General features: G+C 40.2%; 1 protein-coding gene across 1 annotated transcript in view; it reads left to right on the top strand.

Moving 5' to 3' along the window:
* The window catches only part of LOC122787923 (dynein beta chain, flagellar outer arm-like), a 5,188,001-nt gene that overhangs the window by 4,076,174 nt on the left and 1,087,274 nt on the right, over positions 1–24,553 (top strand). The window contains exon 81 of the mRNA XM_044054850.1: positions 19,651–19,760. Within this exon, the coding sequence (XP_043910785.1) occupies positions 19,651–19,760 (110 nt within the window). The remainder of the gene's footprint in view (positions 1–19,650; positions 19,761–24,553) is intronic.

Genomic DNA, 24,553 nt, shown 5'->3' with positions numbered 1-24,553 from the left:
GTTGTTATCTGTTTGGATTTATATACAAATGGATATTATTATTCAGGTAAAATTAGCAGAATGCAAAACTAACATATGTTTGAATTTGAACTGAAAAGAAAAGCATGTTACACTTAGTGATTCTGCAAACATTTTTTAACAAGTTAAAAATATTACAATTGTAATTTTGTTTGAATTGATAGTGTAGGTTACGTAAATATACAACTCTTAGTATACTGATTGGACAAAACAGATAAGTTGAATTTTTTTACACCTGTATTGTCTCATTTCCCCGATATTAAATTGTATCCTTATGATAGATTATTCTTGGTGGTATAGTCAAGGGCTGCAAAGGTGCTTTTGCATTTATAGTCTTAAGGGTTTACAAGGCTATCAGACCAAGAACCATTTTAAGTCTAACCAAGCTAAAACTAAATTTACCAAAATATTGCTGACGTGTCAATATACCAAAGAATATTATGGTTATTTAATATTAAATTATATTTTTAAATGTTTATGGTTGTTTAATATTAAATGTTCACAGGCTGCTCCTGTCTATTAGGGGCATAGGTGCCAAACTCATGGTAAATCTGTCTTTTCCCATCCATTGGTCTGAGTCATATTTTAATATGGTTAGGGATGAGCTTTGCTCCATATGGATGGGAAGCCTGTTCCAGAGAAGAGGTAATCTTTGAGCTACATACTTTTCCTTCCAAAATGTCCTGTTTATTCCACAGACAAGGTTGAGGTCCTTAGAATAGGTATTTCTGATGTTATTTGTTTGGCAGACGTGCAGTAAATCCATCAGTGTGGGATCAGAGGATGCCTTGTAGGTTAGGCATTGATCTCTACACGGCAGTCTGTAGGAGACCAAGTACAAGTATAGGGTTTTGAGATGGTCTGCATGGTACTTGTTGTTTACTCCCTGTATTCTTTTTGTTAGGAACCTTTGTCATCTCTTAAGCTGTTTCAAGTGCCTGGTTAGGTATGGTGCATTGTACTCAATGACTGGTCTGATGATAGTTGAGTATACTGGAACAATGTCTTCTGTGAACACGCATGCCTTGCACTTACTTATACGTTGTACAAAGTAGAATGATTTTCTCATCACAGTGACACATGGTGGACAAAGGTCCAGTTCCTATCAACTTGTATTCCCAGATCCCTGACCACTGAGTCTACTTGTATGGGGGTTCATAGGTAGGTACTAGGCTATTGGCCCAAGGTCCTAAGTAAACCTTAGCAACAAGGTTAATAAATATGAACAAACTAATAAACAAAATGCCATATATATATATATATATATATATATATATATATATATATATATATATATATATATATATATATATATATATATATATATAGACCCCCTACTCAGAGGTGATCTCTGCCTAACATATAAAGCTAAGTCAAACCCAGAGCTGTTGGACATGCTACACCTAAAGAAATCCCAATCCCTCCAAGTTACACAGATTTTAATTGATTAATTGTTAATTAATTATACATTGGATTTTGTATAAAAAGGAGTGGTTCACTTTGTCTTGTCTTGTTGTCTGATGAAGGCTGGTGTTACAGCCAAAACCACTTACCTGGATTTTTAATAAACCTGGATTGTGTTTTTGAGCTGCTGGCATTTTGTTTATTAGCCAACAAGGTTCCTGTTTTACGCCACCCAAGGAAGTTATTTTCCTGTGCCCCTGTCGAGCAGAGCCACAGAAGTGATCCCCGAGATGTATTTCCTATTTCCCATTCACTTATCAAGATTTTTCTTGAAGAGTGCTAATGAGGAACTTTGCATGACATAGATGGGTAGCTTGTTTCAGAGTATGGGAAGTCTCAGGAATAGGAATCTATCCCTCCAGCATGTCCTGTTTATTGTGGTGACAAGGTTTAAGTCCTTAAAGCATGTAACTTGGAGGGATTGGGATTTCTTTAGGTGTAGCATGTCCAACAGCTCTGGGTTTGACTTAGCTTTATATGTTAGGCAGAGATCACCTCTGAGTAGGGGGTCTATATTAGATCACGAAATGCTTAAAAAAGCAAATGGTGATTAATCAACCCTATGTAAGGGAAAGCTTACAATTTCAAACTGTTAGAACAGCAATTTTTTTTTCCTAGGGAAAAAAAATCGCTGTTCCAGCAACAAAAAATAAAAATAAAACACTTTAAACATTACATTAAGTCAGGGGCTTTACCTCCCCCCACACCCCCCTACTTAAATATACCAACCCCGAGACCGCACTACAGTGCTGAAAACAGCAAAGTAATGAAGTGGCCAAGCAAATTCTTTTCCAGAGAAAGAATTCACTTAAAAGCTGCTTTGATATTTTGCCATTTCCGTCTTTTGAGTTCGACCAAGACGCATTTGAAAGAATGCATATTCAGTCTTCTAATAGGGAACCGGAATAAGCGATATGCTATGGAGTAAAGCTGTAGTTTTTTGAGACAGTCAGTATAGGGCATCTGTTTGAGGCCAGTAATCCTCTTTGTGAGGTACTTCTGTGGCCTTGCCAGCTGCTGCAGATGTCTTGTGAGTTACTTTCCAAAAGTGGCATTGTGCTCTATAATGGGTCTAATGAGTGTCGAGTAGAGGGGAACAATGACCGCTTTTTTCCTAGATGAGAACCCTTTTGTGATGAGGTGTGCCACGCAGAAGGATTTCCTGACTACTGTGGTGAAGTGATTATCAAAGGAGCGACTACTGTCCATCTGGGTCCCCAGGTCTCTTATCACACATTCAGCGTTAAGTAGACTGCCACCTATGTGGTAGTTCATGGGTACAGAGTTTTTACCAAAGGGGATGACAATGTCCATTTTGGCAATGAGCTTGAGGCCATGGCTCTGACACCAGGCATCTGTCTCAGTGAGGCCGTTCTGTAGGATGTCCACATCATTTGGGGACTCAACTGTGGCTCCTAGTTTGCAGTCATCTGTGAACTTCATTAGCCAAAGGCCTACTGTGTTAGCTTGTACTTTAGAGAAGTAGATACCAAACAGGAGAAGTCCCAGAACTGAACTCTGTGATACTGCCCTTGTCACTGGTTTGAAGTCAGATTTGGAGTCTGCAACCTTTACAGTGTGAGTTCTGTCAGTGAGCCAATTGGCAACCCATCTTGTGACGTAGGGATTTATACCTAGTTTAGTGAGTTTAAATATAATTTCAGAATGGGGGATGGTGTCGAAAGCCTTGGCGAGGTCTAGATAGGCTGTGTGAACCACCTTACCTTCGTCTACAGCCTTGGTGACTTCCTCAAAAAAGTCGATCAGGTTCAGAAGGCATGAGCTGCCTTTCAGAAACCCGATCTGGGTTGGGTCCAGAGTTTGGAGTTTACCAATGTCTTTGTTTATGAGTTCCATGATGATACATTCCATGGCCTTACAGACCAGGCTCATCAGGCTAATAGGGTGATAGTTCCCAGGATCAGTGGTGGCTCCCCCTTTGTGGAGTGGAATAACTGTTGCTGTGCGCCATTCATTGGGCACAAAGCCTGATGTGAGACTATGATTGAACATGGTGCTTAGGTGGGGAGCCAGTTTGTTCTGAAGTTCATGTAAAACGCAGCCTGGGATGTTGTCCTTTCCCATGAATGCCGTGTTTTTGGCTTTAGAGAGTGAAGCTTTTGCCTGCAGAGTTGTGATTACAGGGACTTTGCATTCTTCCTGTATAGATAGGGTCCCTTTAGGGGGTGAGAGGGAGGTAAAGTTAGCAATGAACCTGTCTGCCAGGATGTTGGCAATATCAGTTGGTTCTATAATTTTCATGCCATTGTGCTGTAACTCAGAGCAGATCTGGGTGTTGCCATTGAGATTCTTGAAATAGCTATAGAATGATTCGTGGTTGTCCCTAGAATCAGTGATGATTTTGTTTTCGTAGCTAGCTTTGGAGGATCATATATGGGATCTCAGCTTCTTACTGAGGCTGAACAGGGAACTCCTCCACTCATGGGATTTTACTATCTTTTGCAACAGTTTCTTCCTTCTGTTGTAGAGTTTGTTTATGGCAGGGGACCACCAGATTGGCTTCCTTTTCTTGGAGGATAACCTCTTGGTTCTGTTTGGGATAGCATGATCCATGCACTCATGTAAGTGCTATTAGAGTGCATCTGTGTAGGATTCAGCATTCGTAACTGTATTATCCATCTGCATGGGTGTCATGAAGTTCGCCACTTCTGTCTTAAGAAGCATGAAGTTGGCTTTGGAGAAATTTTTTACCATGATTTCCTTAATGGGGGTGGGGGTGGGATGTGGATAGCTAAGGCAATTAGATTATGGTCGGATCTGACCAATGAGGTGTTGACTTCAGGTTCACTCATGTCGGTAATGACTAGGTCTAGGATATTGTTGCCCCTGGTGGGGATGTGGATAAGTTGATCCAGGGCATTGGAATTTATGAATTCCAGAAAGCGTTGAGCGAAGGAGTTGGTACATGAGTAGTTTTCCCAGTTAATGGTGGGGTCAGCATCATGTAATGGGAGTGAAACCCAAACTACAACAGAGTAACATGGACTCTTTTTTACCTTTACCAATGCGACTTCGCAGAAATTCAAGAGGAAGATCACAGAGCCGTGGAAGAGGAAAAAGAAAGTTATCGGGAGAACTTTACAGCAGGAAAGATCGGAAGAGGGACTAAATAACTTGGTTTTTAATTTATCTGGACTATCACTTTCAAATATGGACTATTTGATTCTAAATAAAGGATTATCCTTTATTCCAGCACAGGTTAGCAATATTTCTGACATGCTTATTGATTTGAGAATGTTTGCACGAAATGTTGCTTTAAAGTTACATTTTAATAAAAGCCAGTTACCAGCTAAGAATGTTACTGAATTATATAGTTTTAGAAGGAAAAGTTTATTTACACCAGTATTGCACCCATATATTGAATGTTTTGTTAAAGCTTGAGAAAATGACTTTTACAATCATTTTGCTGACCTTGACAAAAGAAAATCTTCGTTATATTTTAATATAAGTAAGGATGAATGGGCATCAATTAATGCGTTAAAGAGGAATTCAGAGATTGTTGTCAGACCAGTAGATAAGGGGGGTGGGCTGGTCATAATGAATAGTATTGACTATATCAGCTCTATGAGTATACTATTAGATGATAACACCACTTATAAACTTATTGAGTTGCCAACTGTTGAAAAAATGATTTATGAAGTGCATCATGAGCTTTATGATCTAATGATGTGTAGGCAGATAGATCGTGAACTTTATCTTTTCCTATTGATTAAACATCCTGTTATACCCTACATTAAAGGGCTGCCAAAGATGCACAAAGGCTTGTCTCCGCCACCGCTTCACCCTATAGTTGTAGGGAATGGATGGGTCATGGAAAATATTTCCATCTTTATTGAAAAGAAGCTAAGACCACTTATCTCTAACATTCCCACTGTGCTTAGAGATTCTTATCAACTTCTAGAAGACCTCAGTAATTTGGGAAATGTGATATCAAATTCCAGCTTGTTAGTAACAATGGATGTAAAAAATTTATTTACTGCGATTCCGAACTTATATGGACTTGAGGCCATTAGAAGTTTGTTGAATCAAAGTTTAAAATTTAGTAACAATGAGCAGATTTTACTCAATGCCTTATTGGAACTAGTATTAACTAATAATGTACTGATGTTCAATGGTCACTTCTATTTACAACAGTGGGGGGTTGCTATGGGTACCCCCTGCACTTACACTTATGCAAACCTTGTAGTTTACAGCTGGGAAGTCTCATCCCGATTTACCAATATAGGTTTTAAAAAAGTCTCCCTGTATGGGAGATTTGTTGATGACATCCTACTGGTATGGGATGGTACTGCTGATGAATTAATGAGCTTTGTATCTGAGTTAGAAAATACAACAGAATTTTTAAAGTTCACTATTGAATACTCACATTCTAGTGTTAATTTTCTAGACCTTACTATTAAAAAAGATGGAAATGGAGGCCTGAGTACTTCGCTTTACAGAAAACCTAGTTGGAAGAACACATTGTTGCATTATGATAGCATGCACCCCAGGTTTATGTTCAGTAATATAGTAAAAGGGCAATTTTTGAGAATAAATAAACTTTGTCAGGATGTTGATGAACGGTTAAATGAATTTATTAAATTAGAGAAATTATTTTTAGATAGGGGTTATAATGTTAATATGGTATCTAGGATTAAAGATTTATTCTTGTCCTCTTATAAACCTGAGACATCAGTTAGTTCTTTTAGAACAGGATGCATAGGCTCCAGACCCCATAAACAGAGTTATATCAAGCCTGACACCTCCTCACTTTACTACTTAACTAGTTTTACTAGTGACAATAGAGATATAGTAAATATAATAATGAAGAACTGGCACATTTTGACAATAGATACAGACATTAAACATATAGTAGGAATAAAATCTACCTTTACTTATAAAAATATGAAAAATTTAAAAATGATTTTATGTATTGAAAACCATACATCACAATTCAATAGTCACATTTTAAATAAGAAGGTTACTGAAACCCATGCCTGTGGGAAATGCAGCATGTGTCCCTGGATATCAAAATGTTCCGTATTTGAACATCCAGAAACAGGTTTTAAATTTGAACCCAAGTTCTCAGCGACATGTAATGACACTAATGTAATATATCTTGCTGATTGTGAGTCATGCCCTGCTTTTTATATAGGCATGACCACTAGACGTTTAAGAGACAGAATACAGGAGCATCTTTATGACATTAAGAAAATGGATTTGAAAAATGCCTTAGCGAAACATATTTCAGAATTCCCTGAACATAAATTCTTTTTTAGAATACTACAAAAAAGAACTCCGAGTACAAGAAAGGGAGATAATTTCAATAGTCTAGAAAATTTAGAGCTTAATTGGATACTGAGATTTAAAGCTCAGTACCCTCCAGGACTTAATTCTTACATTAGCATTAGGTCAGTTCTGAAAAAACGGAATTATTGAAATATAATATAATATAAAGTAGTCTACATTGATTATGGTATACATATACATATGTTTTCATCATTTCCCAGTTCATACATATTTGCCTGATGTTCTCTTTTTCTTTTTATGAATATGTCTATTAATTCATATTATATTGCAATGATTTCTGGTTTTATATATCCATAGACACACATTTAGTTTTTAGTTCTGAGTGCTGTTTTACCAGTTATGAAAGTTACATATATACTTTCTTGATAAAATGATATATTTACATATTCTATTTTATACATATATGCATATTTTTAGAATATATTTTTAGAATTTAAATAGCTATCTATATTATATTTTATTTATTTAGAATGTTTAAGGGATTTAAGCACTTTATATTCATGCTTTAGAAAATAATATGAATCTAGTCAATGTGATTTCTACTTCTTCACGTTTGTATTTTAACTGCTTCACTTGGTTTTGATTTTATTGAATATAATTATTTAATTATTTAATTGTTTAATTGTTCAATCAACTATTTAATACATGAATTATTCAATTGAAGATTAGTATAAAATGTTTAGGTGAATTTCATGTATTAGATCTGAAGAAGAGTGCCTTTCAGTAGCACGCGAAAGTGCTCATCTTATTTTCTCCAATAAAATATAACTTTTTTATCGTGGTGGTTTGCTTCACTTAATGGTGGGGTAGTTGAAATCACCCATTATTAGGGTGTTTGATTGAACCCTAATATTTTCCAGTATATCAGGAAAAGAGGACTGAGAATCCTGGGGCATGGTGGAGGATCTATAGCAAGCTACAATTTGGATTGCAGTTTTGCCCAGAGTTAGTTGCATTTGGATAACCTCGGATGCATTATGTTGAGCAACTAGCCTGGAGGTGTGGCTATTCTTAATGAATATGGACACAATTCTGCCTTTGGTTTTCCAGTCCAGGTTAGGTGGCCGAAAAGTGTGGTATGAGTTATTGCCTGGTAATGCAGGGGTGCTCTCTGGAGCCTTGAACCAGGTCTCAGTCACTGCACAGATATCGATGTTCTCCATTTTAAGGAGTGCCTCGAGGGAGTGCATTTTGAGATTTAGACTTCTAGCATTGAGTAGCATTACCCTCTTTTTTTGGTTGCCTGTTCCCATTATGGTGGTGAATTTGTCATTTGAACCTTGCCTAAAAAAGGCACTATGGGTTCAGAAGCTTACAAACAGTCCTGGATACAGCAAATATATATCTGGACTAGACTAGTTACAGGAAAGGTGGGAAACGAGCACAAATGTGGGCTTTTAAACCAGAAAGTTGAAAGAGATGGAGAAACTGCCAAACGGCCAATAAATTACAATGTCTGGGCCAGAAACCACTCTTGTGATAGATAGGCTACCTAGTGCTTACCACTCCCACTGATGAGCTAGAAGGCTTCCCTCCAACACAGAAAGGCTTGGGGAGCTTAGAAGCTGACAAACAGTCCTGGATACAGCAAATCTGTAATTTGGCTAGACTAGTTACAGAAAAGGTGGGAAACAAGAGCAAACACAGGCTTTTAAACCAGAAAGTTGAAAGAGATGGAAAAACTGTCAAACGGCCAATAAACTACAATTTCTGGGCCAGAAACCACTCTTGTGATAGATAGGCTACCACTCCCACTGATGAGCTAGCAGGCTTCCCTCCAACACAGAAAGGCTTGGGGGGCTTAGAAGCAGACAAACAGTCCTGGATACAGCAAATCTGTAATTTGGCTAGACTAGTTACAGAAAAGGTGGGAAACAAGCGCAAACACAGGCTTTTAAACCAGAAAGTTGAAAGAGATGTAAAAAACTGTCAAACAGCCAATAAACTACAATTTCTGGGGTGGAAGTCACTGTTGTGGTAGATAGGCTACCTAGTGCTTACCACTCCCACTGATAAGCTAGAAGGCTTCCCTCCAGTACAGAAAGGCTTTGGGGGCTCAGAAGCTTACAAACAGTCCTGGTTACAGCACATCTGTGTCTAGAGTAGACTACTTACAGGAAAGGCAGGAAACAAGCTTAGAAAATTTATTTTTTGGGAAAGTGGAAAGGGAGAAAGGAGAAACAGAAGATAATTCAAAATTAAGGAAATAAGTGGCTTGCCCTACACAAATGTTCTCTCTGTATTAGGTAGAGTGAGCTAGTGACACTAAACTGGAATAGAGCTGGGATAGAGTATTGTATTATTAAAAGGGCAATTTCCAGGGGTAGACATCTTTTCAAAGGGTACTAGTCTGCACTTTTTCACATTGTGTTTTAGCTCATGGCTCTGGCACCAGTTATTTATCTCCATTATGCCCTGTTTAAAGTTATATTTGTTTATGTATATTAGTTTTACAGGCTTATCTCACTAACAGTTTGTAGTCCAATTAGCATATATTTAGTTCTTATAGATATGTTATACTAGAGAAAAAGAGCTGAGTGTATGTTAATTAGCATTGAGCATGCATTAAACTCTTTTAAGTTGTTATGTTAAATGTAATCCAAGATGATGGCTCACTGCTCAGCAATGATGGTCACTAACTAGAAGCAGATTTATGCTTAATAATCATCATCACTGAGTTTAAATGTAATCCACAATCTATGGGTCGTTTCAACGCTTTTTTTTTGACTGAGTAACCTCACCTGAAATAAGTGCATCATTTCAGTGGTGACCCAGGAGCACTACCTGGTTAGTCATGTGCACAGTTACATGATAGATAGCCATACACAGGACTATTGATTGTACTAATCTTTTGCTGTAGGTTTAAATAACACAGCATGACAATATGAATCTGCAACTAAAATATTTCACTTTGTATTTTCTCCAAAGCATACATAAATACATTTTAAAAGTTACAGCAATTTACTGAACTCATTTTGGAACTGTACACCTTACATTATGTCAGTTCAGATTCTTGTTTTTGAGGATATCAGCTCACTTTGGGAGACTTTTTAACTCACTCAGCTTCATTGTGTCTGAGTATACCTGGCAAAACCATTCCCTAGGCAATGTTTAGCAGAAGCTGAGGAGCTTTTCAACTGAGATTGTTATGCTCTTGCATCCAGTTTGTGAATCTGTTCCACAGGATTGTATTTTGTGGGGTTGGGGGAATCTAGTAAAATTTATAATATTGTAGAAACAAGGGATCATACCGATACAGCTAACCACCTTTGTCATGGGAGATTTCAGCTATCCTTCTATCGAGTGGGTGACGTACATAAGAACAAGCTTGATTGTCCTGTGGTTCCTCAACTTTGTTATTACATATGCTCTGGAACAGATAGTCTGCACCTCCACAAGAGGTTCAAATGTTCTGGATTTAGTATTCACCAATATGGAGGGGTCACTGGACTACTCTCTGTGTTCTGCCCACCTAGTAAGGTTAGACAATAAATCTGTCTCATTCAAAGTAATGATCAGACCTGACACCTCCACAGGAGCAGTAAAAATGAGAAAGTTCTCCAAAACAAACTATAGCCTACTAAGTGATGGTTTGAAAAGTTTCAGACCCCCAACTAACATAGCAAGCAAAGACTCCTATGCAGAGGAGTACACAAATGGCCTGTATAACCACTTAAACAACTGTATTGACTCTGCTGTGACTGATAGGATCAAAACCAAGTCCTCCTGTAAAAAGAAGCCAACCTGGTGGACTTTGAGTACAAACAGGTTATATAACAAAAGGAAAAGAATATATATATATATATATATATATATATATATATATATATATATATATATAATAACTAAAGGGAACTTAGTTAGCATAGAAAGAATACCCTCCAAAGCTTGAGCAAGCAAATTAGATATCTGGTAAAGTTCTCTAGAGCTAGTTATGAGGCTAAATTAGCTTCTCTAGCTAAGGACAATCATAAGTAATTATTTCGCTGCATACAAAATATAAAAGGGAATACCCAGCTATGCACCGAACTTATAGTGGATGGTACCACTCACATTGAGCCTGAGGAAATTGCCAACCTGTTAGCTAACAGATTTGGCACAAAGTTCACTCCTCTGTCCCCACCAACCATATCCCAGAGCATACCTAATACCTGTCATCTCCCCAGTATCTCCAATGAGCAGGTCATATCTGCACTCTCCAAGGCAAAAAACACGGCCTCTATCAGACCAGATAACATCCCAGGCTGCTTACTAACCAACCCAAAACATGACTTAGCAGATCCACATGGCACTCTATTTAACCATAACCCGAGCACTGTCTTTGTTCCAGCAGAGTGTAGAATTGCAACTGTAATTCCCTTGCACAAAGAGGGTCCATCAACTGACCCTGGGAACTATAGACCCATAAGCCTAACCAGCTTTATGGAAAGAATCATCATGGACCTTATCAACATAGACATAGGCAACCTTCAGACTCTCAACCTTACCCAGTTTAGCTTTGTTAAGGGTAGATCATACTTACTAAACTGGGTGGACTTCTTTGAGAATGTCACCAAAACCTTGGATGAAGGCAAAGCAGTATGTACTGCCTATCTTGACTTAGACAAGGCTTTCAATGCAATCCCCCACTCAGGTATAATTGATAAACTCTCCCAGCTGGGGATTAATCCATATGTCACTAAAGGAGTAGCTAACTGGCTCACCAACAGAACCCGTACTGTCAAAGTTGGGGCTTCCCACCACTAGAAGAGTTACCAGTGACGTACCACATTGTTCTGTGGTGGGCCTTCTACTGTTTGGAATCTATTTCTTAGAAGTCCAGACAAAAGTAGATAGGCTGTGGCTTACCAAGTTTGCAGATGACTGAATACTGAGCCAGTGTATCTGACAAGATGAAACTGGATGATGATTTTATGGAATATTGATGACATTTATAAATTATGATTTTTTTTAGTACTTAAAAAATGGTATATTTGTTTACTAGATTAAAGAAATGGTTCATGGAGGTTTTTTTTTCTTGTTGGAGATGGTCTTCCTACTGTAGCATATGATAAAGACCAAAATACCATAATACCATTTGAAAGGCTTTTGTAGGTTCAGCCAAAATGTGTGTGTGTGTGTGTGTGTGAGAACGTGAGTGAATATAAATATATATATATAATATATATATATATATATATATATATATATATATATATATATATATATATATTTATATATCTATATACACACACACATATATATATCTATATATATATATGTATATATATATATATATATATATATATATATATATATATATATATATATATATATATATATATATATATATATATATGGGTCTACCGCAAGTTATCAAACACTTACTTTATTGACTCCACTTCTTTGAATCTCATTATATCGAACTCCCGGAACTATGAAAAGGAAACCTCAGGGAAGGAACCACTTGGCCACCATGTTGAATTTTGCCCTTCCACCACTGTAGTGCGATTTTTGGGAGTTGGTATATTTAGTAAGGATGGTATGGGGGGGTGTAGCCTCCCACTTGGAGGGTTTTTTGTTTTGTCCTGGTGGTTGAGTTGTTTCTTTCCCGGGGTTTCCGTTTTGTAGTTCTGGGAGTCTGATATAATGAGATTCGAAGAAGTAGATTTAATGAAATGGGATTTGATAAAATAAGTGTTCAATAACTTGGCTGAACTTATTAACTGTTATCTTATGTATGCATTGTATTGCTGTGCACACATTTTTTGACTATATTTCTGTGACCCTACTTTAATATTTTGTAAATATCATAAGTAATGTCTTTCAGCTTTTCCCGGTTAGGGGTTGCCACAGTGGAATGCTGGTCTGCTTATTATTGGCAGTAGATTTTTATGGTGCCGAGTTGCCAGCCTGACACCCAACCTTCAACAAAGGCAAACCCATTCATGCATGCACCTACCTGCATGTTTTTAAATGTCACTCGACCATGGGGAGGACATGCAGACTCCACACAGAAGGCACTCCAGCCGAGAATCGAACCGGAGAACCTCTTGCTGTGAGGTGACAACGCTAACTGCTGCAGCAATTACTTGTATTATTTCTGGAGCTTTTCTCCTTGGGTCTCCACCGAAAATGGGCCCCTGACTCAGTTGGACTAACCCAGTTAACAAATGTCAGTAAATATAAATATATATATATATATATATATATATATATATATATATATATATATATATAAAGTACAGTATTTGGATAATCTAGGTGCAGCTCATTTCTTGTGGCAATCTTGTATTGAAGAGTCACTATTTATATGTCAGTAAAATAAAATTTTCAAATAGTAAATCTTCTGTCAACACCAGCAGTTACACTTGATTGATTTTCTTGAGGAAGAGCCTTCATCTTCTTATAATCAGAAATTCCTCAGACTAATTTTAATTAATAAAGTCACCCCTTTTATGGTTAATGCTCTCATCAAATTACATGATATGTATATTACCCTGTCTCCTTCATTTAACCACATTATACATTTCAATAATATTATTTATATACAAATGTTTTCACATGTATAAGGAAACGTTATAAAACTTGGTAAAACTTCCAAAACACTTGTCCCTCTTTTTCTGAAAATGCATTCCATTGTGGCATTGGCCAAGTGCTTTCTTTCCCTGGTGAAATCTTTTTTTTTGATGTGAACATTTGCAGAAGTGAAAGTACGGTGGTTTGGGGTTGATGAAGTTAGGTTTGCAGAAGTGAATTTTCGATGAACTGATCTAGACCTGTTCATTTAAATCCGGTGAAATGTAAAAACCATAAATCTGAAGTGATGTCTTCATTTGGTCTTCAACCTGTGGGTTACCAGATCTTGCTTGGATCTGACTTGGCCATAAATCCAGCATCTGATCCGAGCTCCAAACTCCTTCTTACCCATAATGCCCCCATCTCCTTCCTCCCTTCAGATATCATTTGCCGTGCTTCATGTCTGCATCGCGATCCATGCTGTGAGGTACAGTTTAGGGTAAGTGAAACTTTTCTCTTAAATTTTCTCTTAAATTTTTCCCTTTTCTATTCTTCTACCTCCCCTCATGCTCTTTGCATCGGTTCTTCTATAAAAAAAACTCTTACGTTGTGTAGTCACATGTGTGTGGTCTGTGTGTATGAGTATGTTTGGGCCTCTCAGTATTGAGCATGTCTGAGACCCCAAAACCAGGTTTCCACAAATGCACAGTGTTGCCACAACCTCTCTCTCTCTAGCTGATGGCCACACTCTGTGTGTTGAGTGCCTTGGGGCTGCCACCTGGAGACCTCCTGCCCCATCTATGCCAAGTTTAAACCCCAGGCACTGATGGACAGGAGGAATAAGTTCATTTTGAAGGGGTTCTCCCCCCTCTTATCATCGGGGCCCAGGTCTCTTCTGCCCCAGCATCTGCTTCAGTCTCCGCCCTAGTCTTTGGCACTCAGCCTCCCCCCAAGAGGTCTGAGGATGGAGACAAGTTTTCTAAGTGTAAGGACAGGGCGAGGAAGTGATCTCGGCTCCCTTCCCCTCGATTGTCCTCAGAGCCAGAGGAGCTTCGGACCCGGTCGCTAGCACAGGCTACCCCTCACTGCCCCTCTAGGCTGCTGTCTCTCTGAGTCTATATTAGAAGAGCAAAGTGACTAAAGAGCGAGCGCTCTTTTGTTGAAATGTAAAACCTGAAGTTTGAAAACAGTGAAGTTAGTGAATAGCGATTTCTTTCCCAGGGAAAACAGTTGCTGTGCCGTTCTCAGGACTTTGCTGTTTTCTACACTGTGGTGTGATCTCGAATTTGGTATATTTAAGTGGGGGGGGGTTGGGATGCAAAACCCCTCAATTTATTTTGTCTTTAAACTTCGGGTTTTACATGTCAAAGAAAGGCCGTTCGCTCTTTCGTTGTTTCATTCTTCTAATATAGACCTGTCTCTCTGAAGCAGAGGTGAGCATGATGCAGAGGTTTAGCTGCACCCAGATACAGATGGAAGTCTTGCCTGCCCCCTCTCCCTCCAAAGCAGGGGGCATGCAGTCCGCGTTCATCTCCATTACTCCTTCAATGATCTAACCCCCCTGGTTTCAGAGCCCTTGGATCTGAGGACGCACTGCGTTGAGGGGTCAGCTCTGATCATACCTTGTACCTCAGCACAAGCCATGGTCTTGAGTATGTTGGATCTGACCAGCTTGGATCTGGCCAGCTCTTGGAGCAGTAGCCTCGGAGTCAGATCCGAGGGGATGCTGTCAGCTCCGGGGTTTTCAGAGCAGAACCTTCCTCTTGGAATCTCGGTGCCTGGAGGTTCGGGTCTGGGTTTTCCTGTTAGGTCAGACGGTTACATTTGTTTTGTTAGCCCCTTCTCAGGAGGTCCATTCCCCTTTGGCTTTCGACATGGTGGAAAGGGTCCTCACGAACCCATTAAGACCCTTGATGCTGTCGTCTTTGGAGTCCACCCAGGCTCTCTCTATTTCTGGCACAGATCTGCCATCCTGTTACCTCAGAGACAGTCTGCCACCCCTTTGCCCCAGGGAGCTCCCCCTTGGGAACAACAAGAAACTGGCGAGTCCTCCCCAGATTCCCCCACTGAGGAGGTACCTCATAAACATTAATGTAAAAGGAGGCACTTGGACTCCCCAGCGGAGTCCCTCATGGAAGGCACTGATTTGGAGGAAGGGGAAGGTTCCCCCCAGTCACCCCCCCAAGGACGTCTCCTTTGGAGACATCATGGAAATCCTCCACCAGAATGGTGGGTGGTCTGCCCAAAAACTTAACCCCAATGAATCGGTGTTCCTCGAGGCATTTGGTGCAGGACCATCTAATTCCTGGGTGTCCCTTCCTGTTAATCCACTAGTGGATCTTATTACATCTTGGGCATGGAAGGAGCCAGAGACAGTGGAGCCCATCCCCAAATGCCCAGACAAAATTTTGACTGCCCCTATGGACAGGACCTATTAGACCAAGGGATCCCCGGTTGATGTCATGGTGGTGACAACTGCCACTAAGAAGGACTTCGCTCAGGAGAGCTCTACTGTTCATTCACCTGACTGGTTGTAAGCTTCAGTGATATTTTCTGTGCATGTGCTGAATTACTTGGCATGCATGATTAGGCTGCAGTGAGATCTGGTCAAGGAGATTGCTGGCCACCCTGACATCTGTTGCTAACATCTCCATATGTCTCCTCTCCCATGTAACTGAGGGTGCTGCTAGAGCTGACGGTACAGGCATTGCCTTTAGGCATCATGCCTGGCTCCAGATCTGTGCCTTTTTGGAGCCCTTTAAGTCATCTTTTACGAATGCCCCATATAATGGTTCCACCATCTTTGGGAAGTTGGTACGTGACACCCTTGTTCAGAGTGAGAAGGATGGGAAGATTCTGTCTGCCTTTGGGATCTGCTTTTCATACCCTCAGTGATCCTTCTCTAGGAATTAGCAAGTGGCCAAGAAGATTTGGTTCCAAAAATCTCAGAGCTATTCCCAGGACACTCAGGGCTCACCTTTCCCCAGCGGCAGAGGGAGATTTGATAGACACCACCCTAGAGGCAGAGGGAGTCCAAGAAACCAAGGGTCTCAAAGTTTCTCGGACAGACCCACTCAGCAACCCTGATGGGTTGCCCAGCTGCTCACCTCTGGAGGCAGTCTGGGGTCACCTCTCGCTACACCCAACAACCTGGGAATCCATCACAGAAAAATCACTGCATGTTGCAAATTATATCCAGAGGTTATTCAATCCCCTTTCACAAGTCACCTCCTCCACCCAGACACCTCCCAGACATTCCACCAATGCAAAGGGAGGATGAGGCACTGCAAATTACAAAGCTGCAGGAAAAGCAAGTCATCCAACCTGCCCGCCAAGACCAGTCAGGATTAGGAATTTATTGCAGGTTCTTTTTGGTGCCAAAGGAGACGGGGGACTTAAGACCCATTTTGGATCTCTCTACCTTGAACATGTCAGTTGCCAAGATGAAATTCTGAATGGTCACCCTTCAATCTATCCTTCCCTTCCTGCAGGAGAGTGATTGGATGTGCTGAACTGACCTTCAAGATCTGTACTACCATATCAAAATGGACAGGCACTCTCAGAGGTTTCTCTACTTCGGGCTGGGAGCCAGTCATTACCAGTTCTGACCGCTCCCATTTTTGGTCTTACCACAGTCCCCAGGGTGTTCACCAAAGTGATGGCAGTGGTAGTGGCTTACCTGGATGAATGGCTCATCACTGCCCCTTCCAGGCATCAGCTCTGTCAAGCAAAGGATTCTCTTCTTCTCTTAGCCCAGCAGTTTGTCATTACCATCAATCTCAGCAAATCATTACTGGCCCCATTTCAAGTGTTAGATTTAATTGAGGCTCAATTGGATATGATTCAAACCAAAGTCTTTCTAACCAGTCTCTGAAGCTACATGTCCTTTGCATTCTTTAAGCTCAGTCACCGACAGCGGAAATGGTATTAAGGGTGTTAGGGTACATAGTGGCCATGATTAATCGTTTACCCGTGGCTCATTTTCACATGTGGGTACTTCAGTAGTCCCTTGTGGTTCAATGGTCCATGTTAGATCTTCCATTGTCTCACCCCATTTGAGTCTCTCAGGTGTGCAGGGACTATCTTCTTTGGTGGATTCATTCCGCAGACCTTGTCCGGGGTCACCCCTTTCTTCCAACTTCCCCCTCAGCCACTGTGACTACAGATGCCTTCCTGCTAGGGTGGGGGGAGCACTGCTCAGGAAGGACAGTCCAAGGCACATTGTCCCCATATTAGACCAGATTGTCCTAGAGATGAGGGCAGTGCTTCTAGTGTTGCAGGCTTTCCATCCCCATCTTCCCCCAGGGAAAATTGTCATCCAGGCAGATAATATGTCTGTGGTCTGGTACATAAACAAACAGGGGGGGACCAGGTATTATCCCCTGTGTTGTGAAGCCATGAGAGTGTGGGAGTTTGCAATCTCCACTGACCATTTTCTGGTGGCAACAACATTCTTGGGAGGTCCAACATTCTAGCAGACAGGCTCAGCAGGTATATTCTGATGCCTTACAAGTGGTCTCTGAATCCTTCAGTAGCAAAACAGAACTTTCTCAAGTGGGGTCAGCCTTGCTGCAATCTCTTCACCTCTCCTTCTAACTTGAAATGCAGGGAGTTTTTCACTCTGAACCCCCCCCACCACCAACACTGGGGGAAGCCCCCAGAGACGCTCTGATTCATGTTTGGATCTCTAGTCTTCTGTATGCTTATCCTCCTTTCCCTTGACACCAGAATTTCTTCAGAAAGCTCTCAGGCTGGGGAGCTTAGTCATCCTCTTTGCCCCACTCTGGCCTCACCAAGTCTGGTTCCCCTCTTTGTGGTCTCATCTGGTGATTCCACCATGGACATTGGATTTGGTTCCGGATCTCATTTCTCATCCTTCAGAGTTTCCCCATCCAGACCTGGTCAGTCTGAAGCTCACTGCTTGGCTGCTGTAGTTTCCATGATAGTCAGGACTCTCAGGACTCCCAGGTTATCTTCACCAGTCAAAAGGATTCTGGTTGCAGTTCATAAGTCTTCCACCAGAAAGGTGTACTCCAGCAAATAGACATGTTTTTCAATTTGGGCTTCACAGCGTGCCCTAGATCCTTTCATTGCCCCAGTTTCTGTGGCTTTAGAATTCTTGGCAGGCATTTTTCAGCAAGGCGCCAGTTTTTCTACTGTCAAAGGTCCAACTAGCAGCGATTTCAAACTTCCATGTAGGTGATAACATGGCTTCCTTAGCATTTTCCAAGCTTTGCAAAGCCTTCTTAAAAGGCACCTTTCTACATCAGCCACTGATCAGCCTCCCTCTCTTTTCTGGCAGGATAGCTCTTAAGGGCTTTGCTCATAAATGTGTCTTTTAGTTCGCTCATTTTGAACTGCTTGATGGTTTGGATATGTGGAACTGTGCCCTGAAGCTTTAGAAGCTGGACAGCTGTTATATCCTTGGGAGGCTATAACCTATATAGCTAAGGCTACTGCAGCAGTGATCATTTGAACATCTACTGTTATGGTAAGTTCAACTTGCACAAATGTACTTTTACATGTTTTAAAAAAACATGTGGCCTATGATATATTGAATTGACAGTTCGATTATGAAATGGTCCATACTTCATTATTTTATTGGAAAGTACACGAAGCCTCTGTACTAGGTATGGAAATAGACAGTGGGTTCCTATCACATAGTCGAACTTGTACAAGTTCGAACCCCATATGGTCGAGACCATAAGTTTGAACTTGTATAAGTTTGAGCATTTAAATGGAAATCTCCGTAAGGGGAGGTTTCCATTCATTTCAGTGTGGTGCGATCTTGGAGTTGGTATATTTAAGTAGCGGGGAGTGGGGGGGTGCATGGGGGCTTGCCCCCCCTGCTTACAACAGTTTATTTTTTTTTTTTATGTCTTTTTTTTTATCACTAGTCAAACTTTTGTAACTTCGAACGGAATGGTTCGAACATTCCGTGTTCGAAATTATAAAACTTTGATTATGTGATATAGACCCTAGACAGTTGTAGACTTATTTCTACCATTTTACATAAATCGTCTGTTACTAAACCCAGCAGCATTCCACAGTAAATTAAGAATTTTATATTTGCTGTTGACCTGCTTATAAATTAGTGAGAATTATATTCCTAACCAATATGCATTATTTGGAAATTATGTTCTTCTGTATAATCATCTTCATGTAGGCTATGAAACTACATTGCTATATAATAAGTTTACTTTGTGCAGTGATATAATCATGCTCCAGAAATTGTTTTTGTGATGTTGCACACCTGTCCAGTAGCTAATGCAGGTAAATAAATCAAAGAAACTTAATACCACTTAAAAATATGTTTAGCTGCATATAATAGTTTATGTTTTTATAACACTATATTTTCAGAAGGCTGCATCCTCAGCATGCTGTTTTATTCTCATCATTGTTGTGCCTACAAATGCAATTGGAGAATGGAGGTGCCTTTACAGAAGAAGAGCTCAACTTTTTTATTCATGGTAAGAATAACGTATACCTTTAATTTACCTTTCCTTATTTTTCCTGATAAATTTGTAAGGCAATCAGTTTACTTTTTAGAAAAAAACATTATTTCTAACAATATAGGCAAAGTCAAAGTATTGTTCTCTTTTGTTAGATGCCTATTTAATGAAGATCTTCATTAAGGTATTCGTGTATACTAGTATGAATAACTTAAGCTATACTCAGAAAATATATTACATATTATTTTTTCAAGAATAGTGACATCCAAAAATGTACAAGATGCAAAAGATGATGGATGTTGTGTCTTTTACCTTTTCCCGGTTAGGGGTTGCCATAATGGATCACCGGTCCACTAATGATTGGCAGTGGGTTTTTACGGTGTCTGATTGCCAGCCCAGCACCCAACCTGCATAGACACACACACATACACACACATACACACACACACACACACACACACACACACACACACACACACACACACACACACACACACACACACTGTATCTACCATTTTTAAAGACACTGATAATGCTGACTTACACTGCCATGGAGAATTTACATATTTTACAAAAATGGAAAGACTATGTAGATGCATGGCAGTAATATATTGGTGTTTAATTTTGTCTTAATGTATTAAATATTTGTCCACAATGAATTTTTTGTGCCCCACTCCAAAAGACTTGCTCTCAGTGTATGTTACCCCTTACACTGAGAGCAGGCTGAGAGCAGGTCTTTTGGAATTTGGCCGCAATATAAGCCACTTTATATATAGACCTCACATTGAAGAAATTCACTTGGCTCCCTATTGAAGTGTTGGCACTCAAAATGCAGAGTGCCATGAAGCCAAAAAAAAAAAAAGACAGAAGAGCAAATTTTGAAAATCTTTTTGCAGGAGGACCAAGCCCCCTGCACCCCCCCCCCCCATGAGAGGAACAAACCCCCACACCCCCCTGAACTTATATATACTAACTGAGTTCACCATACCCTGGAGAAAAGGGGATATTCAGAGAAATGGCATCTCAGACTTAGTATATGTAAGTCTGATCTTTCAGCCATTCAGTCTTTGTATTTCGGGACTTGACTAGTAAGTCCCAATATTTCAAATGGTTACCAAGTCACTTACACTGAGCAGGTCTTTTGGAATCAGCACAGGCTTACACTGAGAGCAACTCTTTTGGAATCTGGCTCTTTATTTTATCTTTCTGTTAAAAAATATAGTGGCAGTTTTAGATAAAATGGCATTGTTTTATGCTACCAGCCTTTCTTATGTGTAATCTTTGGCATCTAGTTTAAATTTGCAGTTGCATGAATGCAATAAGGTGTCTCTCTACAAGGAAGATGAGTTTCTAACATTATGTTTCTTACTAAAAATTATAAAATTGCAAAATTTCTCTCTCTGTACCATTGTGGAATACAAAATTTGCCTCACCAAACTACATAGAAAAAACAGTTTGCCATGAATGGAAGTTTCTACCAAAATATATTCAGGCTGTGGACATGCCTTTATCCCCCAGATAGAAAATTGCAAAAATAATTCAAATAAATACATCCATCTAGCAATACACAGATACATAAAGATGCATTATTACTGTCTTAGAAGACAGAAACATGACTGCATCATTATGAACCCACTAGATAGGGGAAATAGGGGCTAGGATTCAGAAAAAAGCATTACCGCTCATAGTAGTTACCTAATGCAAGTATCTCCATTACAGTCATTTTGAGAAAATGCAACTCAGAGACAGCTATGCCTAGATAAGCAATTTTGTGAATCGCACATTAGCTGGCACTAGCACTGTAAAACCTGATGGTTGTAGTGTTCTCCCTTGTGACCCATGTATCATATCGGCAAATGCACCCCTTACACTCACATACACACACACACACACACACACACACACACACACACACACACACACACGACTCTTCATTCTCTACCTAACCTCACTAGTATGATCACTCAGGAAGACACATACACATGCTCCCATGGTTTCATTCATGCCCTTATAGGCATGCACACAAGTCCACATACCTAGAGAAATGACCACACTCATATCCCTTTGTCTTCGCTGAATTTACCTGAACCACAATAGTTTCCTGTCAAGTGAATGGATGACCACTGACTTTTGAAGGTTTTCACTTTTTTGCACATCAGTAAAGTTTTATATTACTGAAAAATTCTCTGGATCACTTGGCAGTGTAAGTCTAGAGATGCTGACATTTTCGGGTGTGAGCACATGGCTAATTAGCATTTGCTACTCCCCCAGATTGCTGCATTATCATGTGGCTCTGCCAGTTAGACAACTCTCAATGATAAGGACCCCTGCCCACTAGTTGGAAATCTCAGTAGTACGGCAGTCCGAGAATCAGAAAGGCCATGTTTAGAATTCACTGTCCTGGTAACCTTTTTGGAGCTATAGCTGGGAAGTTTCAGTAGCCTGTAAATTAATCTTTTTATGTTACTGTTGTTAACTAAGCCAACACAGAGCATATAGAATGTATCTGTATGTGTTTTTTATCGTATGAAATTACAGAATAAGGATTATTTGAGATAACTTATATAAGAAGTATTAACAACAAGGTGCACAACCTGCACGCTATGTTAGCTACTCATTCCCCTGACATCATGTGTCTAACTGAAACATGGCTAAAACCCACCACTAAGGACGAAGAGATTCTCCCTCCCGGGTATAATATCTTTAGGGCCGACCGTGTAAAGAAATGGGGTGGAGGTATAGCTGTTATGTTCAGGAATACCCTGAATATCATTAGGAACCCAATACAACCTCCCATCATCTCTAATTTAGAACTTATTGCCCTAAAGTTATGCTTAAACACTCAAAAATGCATCAACCTCATTGTAATTTATATCCCACCAGGGAATAACACAGAAAATCTGGAGCATACCCTGTCCTGGCTAGCCACTAGTTACCCACAAGAAACCATAGTACTTGGGGATGTCAATATAGACTGGTCCCTTTGTTCTACCCATACAACCCCACAACCTATTAACCTACATGGCTTTTCCCAAAATATACTTTCCCCAACCAGACTTGGCAATACTCACCAAAAGAAACCACCATCGACTGGATCCTTACCAATAAAGATTCAATCAACTATACCACTGGGACCCTTCCCAGCGACCTCAGTGACCACCTAATTACCTATATTATTAAACACAAATGCCCAACTACTAACCCCCCCTTCTATAGACTAATTAGAAACAAAAAGAACTTTGTCCCACAACTATTCCTTGCAGACCTAAAATCCTGCAACTTGTCCATTTTAAAAGCTCTACCCCTAGAAGAGTGTTTCCCACTTCAACGATACATTTCTTAGGATACTTGACTCACATGCCCCAAACAGACTAATCAGATCCAAAATACGTATAGCACCTTGGCTAACTAGAGAAACCAAAACCAAAATGAAACTCAGAAACCAGGCCTGGGACAAATGGAGAGCCACTAAAACCCCCCAAGATCGCATTAAATTTCAACAGCTAAGAAACACTACCAAAACAGCCACTACCCAGGACAAAAAACAATACTTCTGCCACCTCCAGAATAAGCACCAGAACAATCCAAAGAAGTTCTGGGCAGGATTTAACAACCTCCTTCACCCAGGTAAAACTACTACCCCAACCCCTGAGAAGCACATTGGAAAAGATGCGGAGGAAATAGCCAATACCTTTAACTCCTTCTTCACCGATACTATCCAATCACTTGCCAGTCAACTAACCTCCACTGCCCCACCTACCTCTCAACCTCATGAACCTGCCCACACCTCCTTTAACCTAAACCCTGTCTCCTCCTCCTATATTTGTTCCCTCTTAAAAAAACATAAACCAACCACCCTGGCGGCTGATCACCTCCCAGCGGAATACTTACAAATAGCATCCGAAGCCATCGCCTATCCTATATCCATCCTGATCAATAGAACTATAACTGAAGCCAGCATCCCCTCTTCTTGGAAGATTTCTTATATCATCCCTCTACATAAAGGAGGTACCTCCACTGAAACATCCAACTACAGACCAATAGCAATCCTGTCCCCAATAGCAAAAATTATGGAAAGATGTGTTCACAAACAACTCCTTCACTACTTAACCCTTAATCGTCTCTTATCTAACTCCCAACATGGCTTTCGCCCCCACCACAGTACAACCACCGCCCTCCTTTCCTTTATAGACTCCATTAATAACAATCGTAACAACAAACTAATATCCTCCGCCCTCTTCTTGACCTATCGAAAGCGTTCAATATGGTTAATCACCAACTCCTACTTAATACCCTAGAAAGCCTACATCTTAGCACCCCAGCACTAAGCTGGTTTAAGGCGTACCTCACTGGTAGGCAACAAGCTGTCCTGTGGCAAAACAAACTATCAGACCTGCTCTCAAATACCATCGGTGTTCCTCAGGGCTCCATACTTGGTCCTCTTCTGTTTTCCATCTTCATAAACGACCTTCACTCAGTCATCCCCAAATCCACCTGCATACAATATGCTGATGACTCCACCCTGATCTGCTCCGATGTCTCCCTCTCAAAACTCCAAACAACTACTCAACTCTGTTTTGCTTTAGTTGAGAAATGGTTCACTGACTTGAAACTCCTACTCAATCCAACAAAAACTAAATTACTCCTATTTTTCCCCAACGCCAATACACCCCTTGGCAATGAACTTCCAAATACTAACATTACAACATTCCATGTTAAATCCATCAACGGAACCATCATAGCCCCTGTCACCAGTACCAAATTACTAGGTGTTACCATTGACTATAAGCTAAAATTTGACATCCACATTA

The sequence above is a fragment of the Protopterus annectens genome, chromosome 13.part0 (assembly GCF_019279795.1).
Source record: "Protopterus annectens isolate FY-2018-M chromosome 13.part0, PAN1.0, whole genome shotgun sequence".
Lineage (NCBI taxonomy): Eukaryota > Metazoa > Chordata > Ceratodontiformes > Protopteridae > Protopterus > Protopterus annectens.
Note: the sequence above shows the minus strand (reverse complement) of the source record. Positions and strands in the feature narration are given on the sequence as shown.